The 17691-nt window shown below is 52.2% G+C and overlaps 3 protein-coding genes and 1 long non-coding RNA gene across 6 annotated transcripts in view; 2 read left to right on the plus strand and 2 right to left on the minus strand.

Annotated features, from left to right (window-relative positions):
* The window catches only part of LOC140702712 (immunoglobulin lambda-1 light chain), a 245965-nt gene that overhangs the window by 171629 nt on the left and 56645 nt on the right, over positions 1 to 17691 (plus strand). The gene's annotated exons all lie outside the window — the stretch shown is intronic.
* LOC110070135 (immunoglobulin lambda-1 light chain-like) overlaps positions 1 to 17691 on the plus strand; it is a 261296-nt gene that overhangs the window by 168307 nt on the left and 75298 nt on the right. The gene's annotated exons all lie outside the window — the stretch shown is intronic.
* On the minus strand, positions 3157 to 6497 carry LOC140702722 (uncharacterized). Its single transcript, XM_078381909.1, has 10 exons — positions 6250 to 6497; positions 5585 to 5854; positions 5293 to 5371; positions 5073 to 5137; positions 4677 to 4749; positions 4467 to 4537; positions 4027 to 4087; positions 3672 to 3740; positions 3367 to 3425; positions 3157 to 3237 (listed from the first exon to the last, which is right to left on the minus strand). The coding sequence occupies exons 1-9, from the start codon at positions 6495 to 6497 to the stop codon at positions 3390 to 3392; spliced, it is 972 nt and encodes a 323-aa protein (XP_078238035.1). The 3' UTR covers positions 3157 to 3237; positions 3367 to 3389.
* On the minus strand, positions 13815 to 15268 carry LOC144584781 (uncharacterized). Its single transcript, XR_013539213.1, has 3 exons — positions 14855 to 15268; positions 14650 to 14681; positions 13815 to 13933 (listed from the first exon to the last, which is right to left on the minus strand). It is a non-coding gene; the product is annotated as an uncharacterized LOC144584781 (long non-coding RNA).

Genomic DNA, 17691 nt, shown 5'->3' on the forward strand with positions numbered 1-17691 from the left:
TCAGCAGGCCCTCCATGTGTTTTTTTTTATCAATAACGGAATAACTCTGGGGGAAATGGCCTCCCTTGTTCTCCATATCCAGTGGCTGAGAGTTCCCTTTGTTGCTCTCTCTCTCTCTTAAGAGCCGGGCAGAAGAGGAGCGCCAGAAGGCGTAAGGGTGTGTCCAGGACCTTTTCACATTCCATGGGAACGTTTCTCATGGAACATTCCCCCAATTCCCTTGGCGTTCCCGGATGTGCTGCCAGGCAGCCAGGAAATGACCCACGGAGCCTCTCCCCTCAGCCCCGTTCTGAAAAAGGGTTTTTTTCCTCTAAAAAAACAGTCAGAGTCCCCTTCAGAGGGAGCTGCTGGTGTACATTTCTGACAACTCAAAGATTTAAAATGATCATTTTTGGAACCCAGGTAGTTTTCACACTTAGAAGAGGAACAGAAAAGGAAAGGAAAATACTCTGTGTTTTTGGGGATCTTTGGCCGTGTTCTCAAGGTTGTTCTTCTTAACGTTTCGCCAGTCTCTGTGGCCGGCATCTTCAGAGGACAAGAGTAGCACTCTGTGCTCTGGTGCAGTTTGTTTGGGAATTGGCAGATACCCTTTGCTTAGCTTTCCTGGCCCTTTTGGGCTCCTTCCCCCTTCATGATTCTATGATTCTGGGGCACCTCTGGGATCCTCTGCTCTGCCAACTTAACTGCTTGTGCAGAATTAAGAATTTGCTCTGATTCTATTCAGCAAAATCACGGGGAATTCTTTCCTGGTCCTTCCTAGTCCTTCTTCTGGAATACACTTGGTCAATATATATGCCTCAAAGGGACCTCTCACTATACGGCCACTGTACAGCTTCTTTTCAGGATCTGGAAACACTTGTGAATTCACAAATCTAGAGAATAGAAAGTCATGTCCTCCTTCCTGGCAAACAGTGTTTGTTTTTTTTTGTTTAAGAGAGAGTGTATTTCTTCTATTCTCATCTAGAACCAAGCCTGGGTCGGTGAGGAACTACAGCCCTTTACCTCCTATACTTGCTCCCCTTGTGGGTCCCTGTTCTTCTGCCCTTGGCCTTCAGGGGGTGGTGGTTCTGCTCTACATTTCTGACAACTCAAAGCATTAAAATGTTCATGCAGTCAGAGCATGGACAGAGTTCCTACTTCAGTCCTCTGAAGATGCCGGCCACAGAGACTGGCGAAATGTCCGGAAGAAGAACCTTCAGAACACGGACAAAGAGCCCGAAAAACCCACAACAATTAAAATGTCTGTTGAGACGGTTGAAAGATTGGCACCTGCCACTTGGAAGGAGGCAGGAAGTGTAGCTTTTTCTTGGTCCTTTCTGATCGTTCATGCAAACATCAAACGTTCACAAGACAACTTGCTTTGGCCTAGCCTCAGTTCTGCAGGCCCTGTTTGAAGTCCAATCTTGGTCCCTCAAGTTAATCCTTGACTCAGTTTCTCTCCCACTCTTCTCCCCATAGAGGGACACAAGGGGGCTTCCAGATGCTTTCGAAGCTCAGATTGGCAGCTGACGTCCCTCCTCCTGATGGTCACCAAAGATTATTACCTAGATTATCAACGAGACACTCATTTTGCATGCAAGGGTTGGGCGGCGGTCTTCCGAAGGAGATGAGAGAGTTCCACTGCTCCTCCGCATTTTCATACTTCAGAGGCTCTTACTCGTAAAGCCGTGAAAGGAGCAAACAACCAGATCAAAATTAAAAACCAGAAGAAAGAGTCTCTTGTGTTGTTCTTTTTTTAAAAATCCTTGTCACACCCTGATCTGGACTCTCCAGGTATGTTTGATTGTGTACTGTGGGAAGAGAGAGCTGGACAACGTGGTCCCTCACCCAAGCCAGGCAGCATCTTAGAGACCCATCGAGACAACCATGTGGAGGATTTTCGGGTCCCTGTGAGAGATCGCACCCAAAGCAGAAAGAAGACATTCCCCCCCCCCCTTATGGTAGCTTGTGCATTTCACACAGAACACCTCCATTGCCTTCTTTGACTCTGCTGGTAAGCACACACCAACGCACACATTGCTAGCAGGATAGACTTTTCTGTACTATTTTTTGTGAATAATTTTTTTATTTCAACATATAAATCTACAAACTACAACAAAATACAGTAACAAAAATAAAAATAAAATATACCCCCTCCCCCCTTTTGAAGACAGAGATTCCAACCTCATTTAAGTCCTGAATTTCCCAAGATACCAGAGCATTGGAAAAAAAACATATAAATCATGTTGCATTGATCTATCCCTGACAAAAAACATATATGAAGTTCCAGCTTTGCATCGTCCTTTTGTTGATCTCGTTGTGCTTCTGAGAGGGTGTCCAGTTCTGCGATGTCCAACAGCTTCATCAGGGACTCGTCCCTCGTAGTCCAGCAGTCCAGCCAATCCAGCCAGTCAGTCCAGCCAGTCCAGCCAGCCATTCTGGCCAGCCAGTCCAGTCAGTCCCGTCCAGCCAGTCCAGTCCTGCCAGACCAGCCAGCCAGTCTGGCCAGTCCAGCCAACCAGTCCAGCCAGTCCGGCCAGCCAGTCCAGCCAGTCTAGTCCAGCCAGACCAGCCAGTCCAGCCAGCCAGTCCAGCCAGTCTAGTCCAGCCAGTCCGGCCAGCCAGCCAGTCCAGTCCAGCCAGGCAGTCCAGCTAGTCCAGCCAGCCAGTTCAGCCAGTCCTGTCCAGCCAGTCCGGCCAGTCCAGCCAGCCAGTCCAGTCCAGCCAGTCCGGCCAGTCCAGCCAGTCTAGTCCAGCCAGACCAGACAGTCCAGCCAGCCAGTCCAGCCAGTCTAATCCAGCCAGTCCAGTCCAGCAAGTCCAGCCAGCCCGGCCAGTCCAGCCAGTCAGTCCAGTCCAGCCCAGCCAGTCCAGCCAGCCAGTCCGGCCAGTCGAGCCAGTCCAGTCTAGCCAGAACAGCCAACCAGTCCAGCCAGTCTAATCCAGCCAGTCCAGTCCAGCAAGTCCTGCCAGTCCAGCTAGTCCAGCCACCCAGTCCACCCAGCCAGTCCAGCGAGCCAGCCAGTCCAGCCAGCCAGCCAGTCCAGCCAGCCAGGCAGTCTAGACTGGTTGGCTGGCTGGACTTGCTGGCTGGACTGGCTGGACTGGCTGTAATTGCTGGCTGGACTTGCTGGCTGGACTGGCTGGACTGGACTGGCTGGACTGGGTGGCTGGTCTGGCTGGTCTTCTTGGTCTGGCTTGACTCGCTTGCTGGTCTGGAGGTCTGGATGGCTGGACTGGCTGGTTAAGATGAGGAGCCTGTATTAAAGAGAAGAGAAATAAAAGAAAATAAAGATGTGGAAAATTTTAATTTAGGCACTTTGCCGTCCTTGGTGGGCAGCTCAGACTGAACTGCCAACTCTAGGAAAACCTCTTTCTTGCTCTTACCTGGTTTTTCTTTCTCCTCCCCTTCAGTTGTCTGGATCCTCGACGATGTCCTGTGTCTCCTGTGTGAAAACATAATATCAGGATATTAGGAGGCCGCGTGCAAAGAAACACAGACTCAGGTGTCAAGGAAAGTACTTTTAAAATATATCTCTTCTTGTACAGAAAGGGCCCCTTCTGATGGGTGGGTGGGCAGGGGCTGTGGCCCCTCGGACCCCAAACACGCCCTGAACCCTCTTTCCCTCCCTTTCCTCGGCTTGCAGCACTTGCTGCTTTGCTGTTCATCTGGTTCATTGGATGATCATTACCTGGAGCAGTTGATCCAACGTCTCCATCACGAAGTCCTCCTCACTGCCGAGGCTGTTCTCCGAGGACAACTATGAAAAAGAAGGTTTTGTGAGAGGAGAACCAGGACTCAAGCCAAAGACCTTTTGAGACCCCTATTTTTAGGAACCTTTGTGTGTAGGAGGAGGAGAGAGGCTGCTGGGCTCCCAGTCACTGCAGGTAAAACCCCTCCTCCTCCTCCTCCTCTTACCTGCGCCAGAACCTCCCAGGATCCACCGGCTGCGTCCATGCAGCGCTTTCCGGCGAGCGAAGGGCTGCTGCCCAGACCCCACTGGGGGGGGGGAAAGGGGGACTGGAAGGAAAGCAGGTGAAACTTACTGAACTGAAGGAATCCTCCTCCAGCCTCCTAGGGGCGCGATGGTGAGGGACCTCCAGGAGACTAGGAGAAAAAGCCCATCCGAGAGATGAGAACAGGACATTAGAAGGGGCCTCCTGCTCGGTGGAGCCCTCTCCCACCCAGCAGGGCAGCAGTGGCCGGCCTCCTCTTGAGGGGCTCCTCCCAACCCTCCTGCCAAAGATAGACTCCCTCTGAATACAGGAGCTCCTTTCCTTCTTGCAGCCATGAACCGGGTGCGAGACCTGCCCTGCCAGCTGGAACGAGGCTGGTCAAGGGCCAGCCCTCTTTCCCGGGAGGGAGCTAGAAAGCTGGACAGAAGGCGTTGGACATGTGCAAGTCTAGCCCCTCCCCTTGTTCTGAAGCCTGGGGGGATCTCTGAACGAAACCAAGCCACCCCTTCCGGTCCCTTCGGCTGACTCACTTTTCCGCTGAGTCCAACAGGATTTCCAAGCTGTCCCGCCGGCTCAAGGGAGGTTGGACTGCCAAGGAATCCTGTGGATGAAAGAGAGGCATGAAGCGGAGGAAGTTTGGACCCTTCCCCAGAAGCCCACCTCCCTCTGGACGTCAGGGATGTCCCCCCTTTTCCTCTTCCCCGAGGAGGAAGAAGGAGAAGCCATGACTTCCACCTTACCCAGGGGGAGGGAGCCGTCAAATGGGTGTCCTTCACCTGCAGACGACGGGGAATGTCCTCCTTCCCGACCAGGCTATGGGAAGAGGGCACAACAGGTCAGCAAGAGGAGGCAGGAGTGCCTGCCCTCCCGTCATTAGCCCCGGTTCCGCTTTCGACCTCCTGGGCTCTGCTTCCAATATCAGCACTTATCTCCCATCTTCTCCTTTCCACCCACTGGGAGACCCCCAGGAACCAGCTTTCGGAAAGGGTTCCTCCCTCCCCCCCAGTCTTTGCCTGACCACCCCTGCGTTTGTCCTAGCTATGAGGGTGGTGGGGAGGGAGGTCTGGGGGTCCTGTGGCGGGCACGTCCGTCCACCCGGGGCATCCATTCCCGTCCCTTTGCAGAAAAGGGACTACCTTTCCACAGTGGCTTCTTCCACTGGAACCACGTTCTGGCTCTTCTGCTCCGCGTCCTGGGAACCCTGTCGATGAAAGAGAGTCATGAACGGGACGATGTTCGGACCCTCCCCCAGAATCCCACCAGCCTCTCAGGTCCCAAAGGGGTTCCCCCAAGAGCCCCATGTCCAGCGCACGGCTCTCGTCTCTTCTCGATGAGGAGACATCATCTCATCCATACCGAGGCGACGGGGAGAGGCTCCAACGTAGTCTCTTCTTCCTCCTCCTCCTCCTCCAGGAGACTGTCTTCGCTGACTGTGCTGTGGAACGAAGAGAACATCGGGTCAGGTCAGAAGGTGAAGCCATCTGAGCCCCACAGGATGAACCTGGGGCTCCAGCCACAGGTAGCCCCTTGGCCTGATCCGTCCCCCTCACTTCTGCTGGCTCTCAGGTTGACCGGAGACCCTGGGGGTTGCCTGTCGGGCACGTGGGCCAAACCAGGGCACCCCTTCTGGTCCCTTCGGCTGACTCACCTTTCTGCTGAGGCCAACAGGGATCCCAAACTGCTCTGCCGGCTCAGGTAAGGTTGGACAGCCAAGGAATCCTGCCGATGAACCAGAGGACATTTGGACTCTTTCCCCAGAAGCCCACCTCCTTCTGGCGTCCGGGAGGTGCCCCCATTTTGTCCCGGGAGCCCCCTTTCCCGGGCAAAGCCACCCGCCGCACTCCTTACGGAAGAGTCCTTCGAATCGCAGAGACTGGGCTCCGGCTGAGACTGGCCAGCCTTCTGCTGCTCCTTGACCCTGAGAGGAGAAAAAGACATGACAGATCAGCCCCCCCCCCAAAGACTGCAGTGCCCCCCCCGATCACCAGAGGTGGAAATTGAGTTCTCCTTGGACCTGTGGTGGTCCCTCCCCTCCTTCCTGCCCTCCAAGCCCTCTGAGCCTCCCCCTCCTCCTTCAACTGATGGCCTTCTCCGACTTGCCTGAAGGAAGAAGATGCTCCAGGGCAGACGCAGAAGCTGAGACCCACGGGATGAACCTGGGGCTCCAGCCACAGGGAGCCCCTTTGCCTGATCCTCCCCCCTCCTCGCCCTTCTCCTGGCTCTCAGGTTGATGGCAGAACCTCGGGGTTGCCTGTCGGGCACGTGGGCCAAACCAGGTCACCCCTTCCCTTCCCATGGCACGGAGGAGAGTACCTTTCCTCACTGGTTTTCATCACCAGGGCCCAGTTGCTCAGCAAGCCCCGAGGCTCAAGAAGGTTGGCGTCATGGGAATCCTGGAAAGAAAAGGGAATCATGAAGCAGAGGACGTTCCGACCCTCCGTCAGAAGCCCGCTTCCCTCTGGAGTCTGGGAGGTCCCGCCTTGTCCTCTTCCCCCAGGAGCCCTCTTTCCTAGGGGAAAGCCGCCCGCCACCCTTTCCTGCTTGTCTTCCATGAACAGCATTCCAGTGAGGAAAGGGCTGCTGCCCAAACCCCATCGGGGACAGGGGGGCTGGAAGGAAAGCAGGTCTCACTTACCCAACTGAAGGAATCCTCCTCCAGCCTCCTTGGGTGAGGGACCTGCAGGAGACTAGGAGAAAAAGCCCACCCAAGAGGTGAGAACAGGACATCGGAAGGGGCTTCCTGGTCGGGGGAGCCCTCTCCCACCCAGCAGGGCAGCAGTGGCCGGCCTCCTCTTGAGGGGCTCCTCCCGATCCTCCTGCCAAAGGTAGACTCCCTCTGAATAGAGAGGCTCCCTTTCTTTCTTGCGAGACCTGCCTTGCCAGCTGGGAGGAGGTTGGCCAAGGGCCAGCCCTCTTTCCCGGGAGGGAGCTAGAAAGCTGGACGGAAGGTGTTGGACGTGTGCAAGACCAGTCGAGCCCCTCCTCTTGCTCTGGGGTCTGGGGGTGTCTCTGAACCGAAATAAGCCACCCCTTCCGGTCCCTTCATCTGACTCACTTTTCTGCTGATATCAGCGAGGAACCCAAGCTGCTCCGTGGGGTCAGGGGAGGCTGGACTGCCAAGGAATCCTGTCCATGAAAGAGAGGCGTGAAATGGAGGACATTCCGACCCTGCGCCAGAAGGCCACCTCCCTCTGGAGTCAGGGAGGTCACCCCCCTTTCCCTCCTCCCCCGGGAGCCCCCTTTCCCAGGGCAAAGCCATTCGCTGCCCTCCTTACCGAGGAAATCTTCAAATCCCCAAGAGTGGGCCCTGGCTGAGAGTGGCCTGCCTTCCGCTGCTCCTTGACCCTGAGAGGAGAAAAAGACATGATGGGTCAGCCCCCCAAGAGACCTCAGCCCAACCCCACAATCGGCTGAGGTGGAAATCGAGTTCTCCCAGAACCTCTGGTGGTTCCTCCCCTCCATCCTGCCCTCCAAGTCCTCTGAGCCTCCCCGACCCGGAGAGGGAAGTCGGAGCGATTTGGCTTTTTCTCCTCTTTCCTCCCTTCAGAGGTCCTCCTCCCCTTCTTTTCTCAGCAGGTGAGAAACCAGGTGGGTTTCCACTGGAGGCTCCTGGAGGGCAGGGACCTGGGTTCGGTCCGGTTCTGGAAAATGCTGGGGAGGGCAGCACTTCGGCTCTCTGGGGTCCTACCTCGCAGGTGGGGCGGGGGGCTGCTCCTTTTCAGGGGTCCCTCGGCAGCAGGAGCAGAGGCACCTCCTCAGACGCTGGCAGAGAGAAAGAAAAGCCAGAAATTTGGGTTGAAGGCAACAACAACAACAACAACAACTACAACAACAACAGCCACAACAACAACAACAACAACAACAACAACAACAACAACAACAACAACAACAACAACAACAACAACAACAACAACAACAACAACAGCCAGGATCTCAAGGGGTCCGCTTGGTGGAGAGCATTAAAAAGGATCCCTCTGGATTGAGAGGTGACCCTTTTGTATCAATGAGGAGATTTTAGGTTCCCTTAACTTTATCTCTCAGTCTCCCCCTCTCCATTTTTAAAATTTGAAGGGGGGGGGGTATTCTGACATTTATTTCCTAGGTTTATTTTTCAAATAAAAATAAATTCTAACATTTTAATGAATGAATGAATTTGGGGAAGCAAGAGCCACGCCACGAAGCCCCCCTCCAAGCAGGAAGGCCAAACTCCCCCCCCCTCGGCAGCCGGTCACTTGGAGAAGCCTTGGGGGGGGTGTCCTGCAGCCATGAGGTTTCCTCGAGGGGGCGGAGAGAAAGGGGGGGCTTTGCCAACTCGGGGAACCCCTTTCCAAGGTCAGAGAAAAGTGGCTGCAAAGCAGGAGGGGCCAAAGGCATCCCCGGGACATTCGTGGGGGGACGGTTGCTGTTTTTTATTGGGGGGGCAGTTATTGAGAAAGCTGCCTTTCCATTTCTTAAGGACTCCAGGACCAACAAGCAGGTTGGGGACTAGACCGCCCCCCTAGCACCCCGAAAAGAGCAAAGCGACACCCAAGGGGGCTGCTGCCATTTCCCCTCTCCTTCAGGGCTGTCTCTCTGCTGCCCAGGGCTGGGAGCATAAAAGGGGGGCCCTGGTCCAGCCCTCCCGCCTGCCCCACAACCCCTCCTGGATTCTCACCCGGAACACGCGAGCGATTCCCCTTCCTGCCATCGCTGGGGCTGGATACTCCTTTGGCGGGGGCAGTCCTTGTGCCAAAAACCAAGCCACCAAGAGAGGATCCCCGGGAGAGACCTCCCTTGGTGACCCTGCCTTGAGCACCAATGACCGTTGGACCCGGGCTGGATCGGAACCCTGTCGCCAAGGCAACCCTGTCAACAGCCCCGGCTATGGAACCCGGCAAAAAACTTCCATGTTTTTGAATAAAAACACATCTCTGCTCCCAAAGGACTTCAGGGGTAGTGCTGCCGGTGGGGCTGCCAACCGCTTTTCTAGCCCGGCTCCTGCGCCAGGAAATCTCAAAGTTACAAAAACTCAAAAAAGATTAAATATTTGGGACTATACCATGTTTCCCCCAAAATTAGACAGGGTCTTATATTAATTTTTGCTCCAAAAAGGCATTAGGGCTTATTTTCTGAGGATGTTTACTTTACAGTCATGTCATCTTCTTCTGGTTGCTGCACAATGCTGCACAATGGTGGATGGTGGGGTTTCACTTAAATAGGGCTTATACATTACGAGCATCCTGCAAAATCATACTAGGGCTTATTTTCAGGTTAGGGCTTATTTTTGGGGAAGCAGAGTATTTAACCGCAAGATGTGCAATCATCAAAGAAGTCAACTATGTCACATTACTTAAACAAATAAAATTGGACTTGGAAAATTGGAAGAACTTAAGATAAAGGTAAAAGTTCCCCTTGACATTTGTTCCAGTTGTGTCCGACTGTAGGGTGCGATGCTCATCCCCATCTCCAATCCATAGAGCCAACATTTGTCCAAGGAGAGTCTCCGTGGTCATGTGGCCAGTGCGACTAGACACAGAACGCCATGACCTTCCCGCTGTGGTGGTACCTATTTATCTACTCCCATTTACATGCTTTCGAACGGCTAGATTGGCAGGAGCTACAACAACAACAGCCAGGATCTCAAGGGGTCTGCTTGGTGGAGAGCACTAAAGGTTACTACTAAGGATCCCTCTGGATGGAGAGGTGATCCTTTGTATCAATGGGGAGATTTGAGGTTCCCTTAACTTTACCTCTCAATCTCTCCCTCTCCATTGTTAAAATTTTTAGGGGCGGGGTGTTCTGACGTTTATTTCTTAGTTTATTTTTCAATTAAAAATGAATTTTTAAACATTTTAAGAAATGAATGAATTTGGGGAAGCAATGCCCACACCACGAAGCCCCCCTCCAAGCAGGAAGGCCAAACTCCCCCCCCCTCGGCAGCCGGTCACTCAGAGAAGCCTTATGTGTGTTTGGGGGGGGGGTCCTGCAACCAGGAGGTCCCTTTTGAGAGGAAAGAGAGGAAGGGGGGCTTTGCTAACTCGAGGAACCCCCTTTCCCAGATGAGAGAAAAGTGGCTGCAAAGCAGGAGGGGCCAAAGGTAGGGTTGCCAGATACATGGGTACCAAAAGGAGGACATAGAAAGACAAAAAGGAGGACAAAGGAAGAGATATTGCATGTTTCCTTTGAATCGTTCCAGATTACACCCACAATCAATGCAATTTTATTACGATAGCTGCCAAGAAATGTCTCAGTGAACCAACCAAGAAACACTCATGTTAAAAAATAAAAATAAATTCAATGGAGGCTATTTTTCAAAATACTGGGGGTGGGCGGGCAGGTGGGGGCGGGGAAAGCCAGGGGGAAGGGGGTCCTTCCACCTCTCCCCCTCCCATCCAAAATTATAACATAAAATATACAAAAGCCTGACATTTTAAAGGTTTTTATCTTTGCCTGCCCGACGGAGGACATTAGGCTAAAAAGGAGGACATGTCCTCCTTTTGCCTGACATCTGGCAACCCTAGCCAAAGGCATCCCTGGGATATTCGTGGGGGGACAGTTGCTGTTCTTTGGCTCTGGTGGGGGGGGCGGTTCTTGAGAAAGCCGCCTTTCCATTTCTTGGTACTCGAGGACCAACGAGCAGGTTGGGGGTCAGATTCCCCCACCTCTGGGTTCCCCGAAAGGAGCAAAGCGACACCCAAGGGGGCTGGTGCCGTTTCCCCTCTCCTTCAGGGCTGTCTCTCTGCTGGCTGGGGGGCCAGGAGCAAAAAAAGGGGGCCCCTCGCCCAGCCCTCCCGCCTGCCCCACAACCCCTCCTGTGGTCTCTTACCTTGAACGCACGAGCGATTCTCCTTCCTGCCATCGCTGGGGCTGGATGCTCCTTTAGCAGGGGCAGTCCTTGTGCCGAAAAGTGAGTCACCGAGAGAGGATCCCCAGGAGAGACCTCCCTTGGTGACCCTGCCTTGAGCACAAATGACCGTTGGCCCCGGGCTGGCTCAGAACCCTGTCGCCAAGGCAACCCTGTCAACAGCCCCGGCTATGGAACCCGGCAAAGAACCTCCATGTTTTTGAATGAAAACACATCTCTGCTCCCAAAGGGCTTCAGGGGTGGGGATGCTGGTGGGGCTGCCAACCGCTTTCCCAGCCTGGCTCCTGTGCTTAAGAAGTCCCGTTGCCTCTGGAGCCGTCTCCCTTCTCCCAGACCCCAAACCCCACATCCTCCTCCTCCTCTCCCAAAGCTAAGAGGCAACCGATGATGCAAATCAGCCTTTGCACCACAGACAGGCTAGGTAACCCACAGAAATGGGTCGCCTTCAACAAAACCAAACCCAGTAGCAAAAATTAAAGATGAAAGATGCAAGCCACAAGCATTTGCAGACGATTTGCTATTTATCTTAGAAAATCTACAGGAACCAACCCCAACATTAATAGAAAATATTAAGGAATAGGGAGAAATATCAGGACTGAAAATCAACAAGGAGAAAACAAAAGTTATCACAAAAAATTCTAATAACAAAGCAAAAAAAAAATCTATCGGAAATCTCAAAGTTACAAAAAGTCAAAAAGAGTAAATTTTTGAGTCTATATCATGTTCCCCCCCCCAAATTAGACAGGGTCTTTTATTAATTTTTGCTCCAAAAAGGCATTAGGGCTTTTTTTCTGAGGATGTTTATTTTACAGTCATGTCATCTTCTTCTGGTTGCTGCACAATGCTGCACAATGGTGGATGGCGGGGTTTCACTTAAATAGGGCTTATACATTACGAGCATCCTGCAAAATCATACTAGGGCTTATTTTCAGGATAGGGCTCATTTTTGGGGAAGCAGAGTATTTAACCGCAAGATGTGCAATAATCAAAGAAGTCAACTATGTAAAATTACTTAAATAAAATTGGACTTGGAAAATTGTAAGAACTTAAGATAAAGGTAAAGGTTCCCCTTGACATTTAGTCCAGTTGTGTCTGACTGTACGGTACGGTGCTCATCCCCGTCTTCAATCCATAGAGCCAGCATTTGTCCAAGGACATCCTCCTCCTCCTCCTCCTCCTGGGCCACTGGGCGCTTCTGGTGCCCCTTCCCGGCTAGCCCAGGGGGGCAAGTTCATCCCCAGCCTCTCCCAGAAGGGAGGCTCCAGAGGCAGGAGGGGCTGGTCCCGGATATCGGGCTGGGCTGAGAGGGGGGGCCGCCATCCTTCTTCCCAAAAAGGTTCCTCAAAAAGATTGGTCTACCTGTTTTGCACATTCAAAGATTGCCTTTTAATGCTGTCTCGGCCGCCTTGGGACCTTTTCTCCCGAGCAAGGCGAGGTGAAATATTTTAAATCAAGAAATAAATGATACACTCTTCTGAATCTATTTCTTTGCTTTTTTCCCTCTCTCCCACAAACTCCATCAGCCGCTCAGAATTCTCACCAATCTTTACATTTAGGCTCACAACATGGTTTGTGAGAAAGGCCAGGCCAAGTGAGAACGGCAACGCCGGTGTCACCCACAGAGTCTGGTGGGTCACTGGGGACTAGAAGATTGATCTTTCAAGCCCTAGACCACGGGCCTAACTAGTCCACTTCACTGCCTCACGATGAAACACGCTTTATCATGGATACCATCAAAGGTCTTAGAGCAAACAGTGGCTCTTTTGGGGGTTTCATGGGGGCACTTCCTCAGCCCAGTTGATGTCCACCTCTTCAACATTTGATTTGATTAAACATAAGTTTTCAAGAACGGCAAAATATCCCTTAAACCTCTGAGTTCCAGTCCACACAAAGCCAAGACAACATGGTAGGCTTTCAGCCACCACAGGTCTCTGCCTGCAATTGTGGAAAGGCAAGCGTCCCTCTCCCTGGGAATTTCCGGACTAGGAGGAAAAGCAGCTTCCCCCATTTCTGACTTTTGCCGAGAAACAGCAGGTCTTCAGCTCAGAACAGGATCAGCGCAAACTCACGGGCGGATGTAGTTCTCATGGTTTGTGTTGCAAAACCAGATTCAGAAGATCAAGGGGAAAGTCAGGGAGTCCCTTTGGGTGGAGATCCCGAGAGCAAAGGCTTTCGCAAAGGGATCCTGAAGTGAGCAGAGTTCAAGAACGAAGCCACCGGTCATTCTAAAGAAACAAAACAAAAAGCAAAGTGAAACAAAGCAGTCTGCTCTCCTCCACCCTTGCGATTCCTGGGCTCCTTGGCCTTTTCCCCCTTAATGTCAACCTCTGGTGTAGCCAGGATGCTGGCCCCCAGCTTGGCCTGAGCATAAGGGAGTCAGAATGATTATCCACAGCAACCCAGTTTTCATCTCCAAAACCCTTCTCTCTTTTCCCCAACCAGCAAAAGCTTCCTCCAGAAACCTCTGCCCTTTGCTGAGCGTAACTCCCCAGATTTCATCCGTGCCCTTAGAAGGTTTGTAGGACATTAGATATTCGAGGGAAGGGTGGGCTTATTTTCAGAAGTCATTGACTTCAGAGATGGGCACATCCTGCCTGCTGAGGAACAGGGTGTCTAGCACAGCCCATTCGATAGAAGTGCAATAGGGGTTAAGGTGGTCCTTGGCATCAGAGCCCACCTTATGCTTCCTTATAAGCCAGATCTTAAACCGAGGGCACTGTTTTGTGATCTGCATCTCTTATGTTATTTGCATCTTTTTGATCCTTCTTTCTCTTTGTGTCTGTGTTTGTGTATGTGTCTGTGTTTGTGTGTTTGTGTGTGTGTGTTTGTGTGCCGCTTTGCTGCAGGAAGGAAAAGATACTAGTTTTTCACAGAGGCATTTTGCAAAAATGTTTATTGGGGGGGGAAGCATTTCTGCTCTTACTCTCAAACTGCACATGAGAAATCAGGTATAGGTGAATAAAGAACAAGTCCCTCGGAAATATTTCTTTATATTCCCGACACATATACACAAGAGAACAGTCCAGGGATGCTTCTGAGATTTTTTTTTTAATTAAATATGATTACAGATGGGGGAAAAGACCAGAAACAATGCTTGTCTCTCTCCCGCTCTTGCAGTTCGGAGTCTTTCCAGCTGTGACTCTGCCATTTTCCCTTCAGAAGAGCAGAAAAAGAGGTTGAGGAGCATTTCCCTTCATTCATGAAGGGGAGAAAGGCTTGCAAACAACAACTGCCCCAGAAAAGCGGCCCTTTTCTCTGCCGTGATACGCAGGATACAGAGAGATCCAGGGAGGACCGCGAGACCATGTCACCATCTCTGAACAAGTGCTGGTTTTGCAAGCAGAGTCTCCAGGGTGGAATTCCCGGTGCCTCCAAATAAAGCTTTTGGGGTTCTCAGAGACCCGAGCGATGAGAAACCCACCTCAAGGTCCTTCAGAGGGATGGGGGCTGCCTGGATCAAGAGCCCAGGGTTTTCATGGGTGAAAATCTGACCTCCGTCCATTGCACGCTTCAGCATCAAGGAATCCCACCAAAAAGAGGACGATTGATGGCTGATTGGGCAGGTGAAGCAAGTAGCATCGATCATCACACAAACACACACACACTTCCAAAACGTTCTCAATGCTACCTTTCAAAACTGCAAATCTGGACCCAAAATTACCTGCCCCCCCCCTTTCCCCAAACTTGCAGGCCCTCCTTTCCGCTCTCAGGAGCCTTGACAGCCACCGAGGGTCTGCCTTCCAAGGAGTTGCCGGTTCTCCTCCAAATTGAGTCCGATGTTTCCAAAAAGGGGCTTTAGAAGCTGACGGGATTGTCTGCTCCCCTCCCCCGATACCCACCCCCCAAAATCTCAGGCTGAGGGGTCTTACCTATGGTGCCTTTGGTGGTGTTGTACAGAGATCTGTGGGCAGAAAGAGAAGGGTCATGATCCAGAGACAAGACAGAGTGGGGCCAAGGCCGGGCGCCCGCCTCCTCTCACTCCCCTCCCCTCTCCTTGCTTCTGGGCTAACTCTGGGGCCATCTTCCTCCTCCTCCTCCTCTGAGTAGACCATACAAATTGGCAGTGCTCTTTACCTGCTTTGCGGAGAGGGAAAAGCCATTCTGGGTTAAACCCCAACTTTTTTATCCAGGCACGAAATTCCCGCTCTGCTTTTCTGGGAACTTTCTTCCTCCTGCCTGAAGGCAACAATGGAATAGTTGGGGAAGGAGGAGGGCAGGGGATGGAGAGATGGGTTGGGGGGGCTCAGGATGTCCTGAAGCCCCTCCCTGCGCAGTCTCCGGGAAGGAGGTGGGATCAGTGGTGGACAGAGAGAGAGAGAGAGTCACAGCATCAATGTTTGAGGAGTCCAGTCTGACCGCTGGACTGTCTGACCTCCCTGGTCCTGTGTTGGGACCCAGAGCCCTGGGCGGCCGGTGGGGCATCCCCAGATGTGGGGGGCAACGAGATCAGGCTTGCAGCCCAGGCTCCTCCCTCGCGCCCTACAAGCCTCGTGCTTGGGGGGAGTCTCAGGGGAGGCAGGTGGGTGGTGCCCCCACTTTGTGCCTTGGCCACGTACCGTTCAGATGCAGGAGGATCAGGTTCCCGCTCACGTAGTGTGTAATTTGGTAAGTGTCGTAATCCGTGGACACCACGTGCACGGTCGCGGTGCCATCTGTGGAAGGAGAAAGGGAAAGAGGTGGGCGCATCAGCCTTCCAAAGCCCATCAGCTGTCCACACCTGAGCAAGGAAATGAAGCCCGTGTTGACCTCCCAAGAACCAATCAGAAAGCAAGGCAAGCTGCTTTGCAAGATGCAGGAGACTGGGAAAGGATGGGTGAGGAGAAACGGGCCTCTTCTGTCGCTTAAGGAGCTTCTTAAAGCATCTTCCAAGCAGCCACAGACTCTCTCTAGCTTCCTACAAAGGAAATCTCTCACCCGGCTCCGTCGGCCAGAAGTCTCTTTTCTTTACCTTCTGACCTGAAGATGCCAGGTTGTATGTTGTTCAGCACAATTTTTTTCAACACGCAGGTGTTCCCTCTGGCAAAAAAGAAAAGAGGAGATGAGGACAAAATGTGATTTCCAAGTGTTCCCCTTGCAAGGAGACAGCCTGTATTTGGGAGAGATCTCCTTTAGAGAGGGCTAACTTCTCTGTTATGCACTGGGAGAGACAGATTATTTCCGAGCAACCACATTAGAGACAAAAACTATATGTATGCAAATAAAACACTTTAAATGATTGCCTGACTATGCATGAGGATCCTTCCATTGTGGGCAGGCTCAGAGGTAGCCAGTAATTCATTACAGGGGATTTTTTTTTAACGAACACCTCCTTATTTCCTGTTGCACTGGGGAAAGTGTGATGTCGTCCATCTTAGAGCAAGGCTCAAGCCCACCCACAGCATATTCCACGGATCTCCCGATGCATGGCAGCAGCACTGAGGATGACGCTGACTTACTGCGGGATTTCGACATTCATAATAAGGTCTCTGTTCCCCGACGGTTGTAGCCAGAACGCCTTGTAAGCTCTCTCTGCCGGATCACCCTTTGCTGTCATCACTGGGTACCATTTCCCGGAGAGCTTTCCAAGAAAGAGAGAGGGAGGTGTTTCTCATTCATTATCTGGAAGGGCAAGTCCGAGGTGGACACGGAGAGAAAGCTGGTGATTGCCAAAGCCAGGGGGAGAGGAAGCAATCTGGCTGTTGCGATGGTGCCAACCCTGCAGAGGCTGCCATCGCTAGAGAGAAACATGAAAGCACGGGCGTGATGTGCCGGCTCCTCTGTGCCATCACTCTCTGGAGATCCTTGACCCCTTACCTTTTGGGTGTTCAAGTTGGGATGAACCGGGATGTCCACCACAGCACAAGCCAAGCCGAAAGAGAAGAGCGCAACGCTGAAAAGCCCGCTTCTCCCCATGGGCCTGGTGGTTCCTTTGTCCTGGCCAAGAAATAACCGCTGTTGTGGCTGAAGCATAGGTCGCTGTGAGTCTTGGATGAAGCCCCAGATTTTATACAACCTGATGTTGAGAGTCCCAACCCGAACCCGGGCAGGAATGTAGTCCTGCAACTCCCACTCTGCCAGAAAGTGGGGGCAAATACGGCTATTTTTAGATATGTTCTCCGGTGGACAGAGTTCAAAGGCTTGCTTAAAAGAATGAGCGCCCTTATCTTCCCCCCCTTGGTGTGGGTGGAGGATCACCGTGGCTCCAGAAGGTCACCTAGATTGTTCCGGAGTGATTCTCTATGAAAGTGGAACGCTGCTTCTCAGAAGAAGGAACTTGAAACCACTGGCAGGCGAGAAGTGGAAAGTCGGTACCTCATCCACCGTTGAATAGTTTCAGCAGCTGCAGTTGCTCTCTTGGCATCCGAAGGACACAAAATTCAGCCGTTCATGACTCTTGAGAGGTTTTTGTCCTACTTCCCCATTAGACTGTCGCACGGTGAGACACACCGTCGTACTCTGCTGCACAGTAATAAACAGCCTCGTCCTCTCCCAGGGCCCCAGAGATGGTCAAGTACAAAATTCTACCCGAGGAGTCTTTGGAACCAAAGAAACGAGAGGGGAGCCCGGGGCTCAGCTGTTTGTCAGACTCTGTATAATAACGTAATAAGAATCGCGATCGATCCCCAGGCTTCTCCTGAAACCAATGGGCTGCTCTGTCGTTCCTACTGACAGTACAGGAGAGTTTCACGGTCTTCCCAAGTGATACTGAGGCCAAAGGTGTTTGAGACACGGTGAGCTGAAAGGTCTCGGCTGGAAAGAAAAAGATGGGAGATATAATGGTGCCCATGTTCCACATCAGAATAACTCACCTTTGCCATCATTTTAGAAGGCGCACGGCCTGCTCTCACCTGTGGAGCACATCATGAACAGGAGGCTCGCAAGGGGGACCCAGAACATGTTGAAAAGTTTTGGTACCTAAATGAGATTTTGGT

Source organism: Pogona vitticeps, chromosome 14 (genome assembly GCF_051106095.1).
Source record: "Pogona vitticeps strain Pit_001003342236 chromosome 14, PviZW2.1, whole genome shotgun sequence".
NCBI lineage: Eukaryota > Metazoa > Chordata > Lepidosauria > Squamata > Agamidae > Pogona > Pogona vitticeps.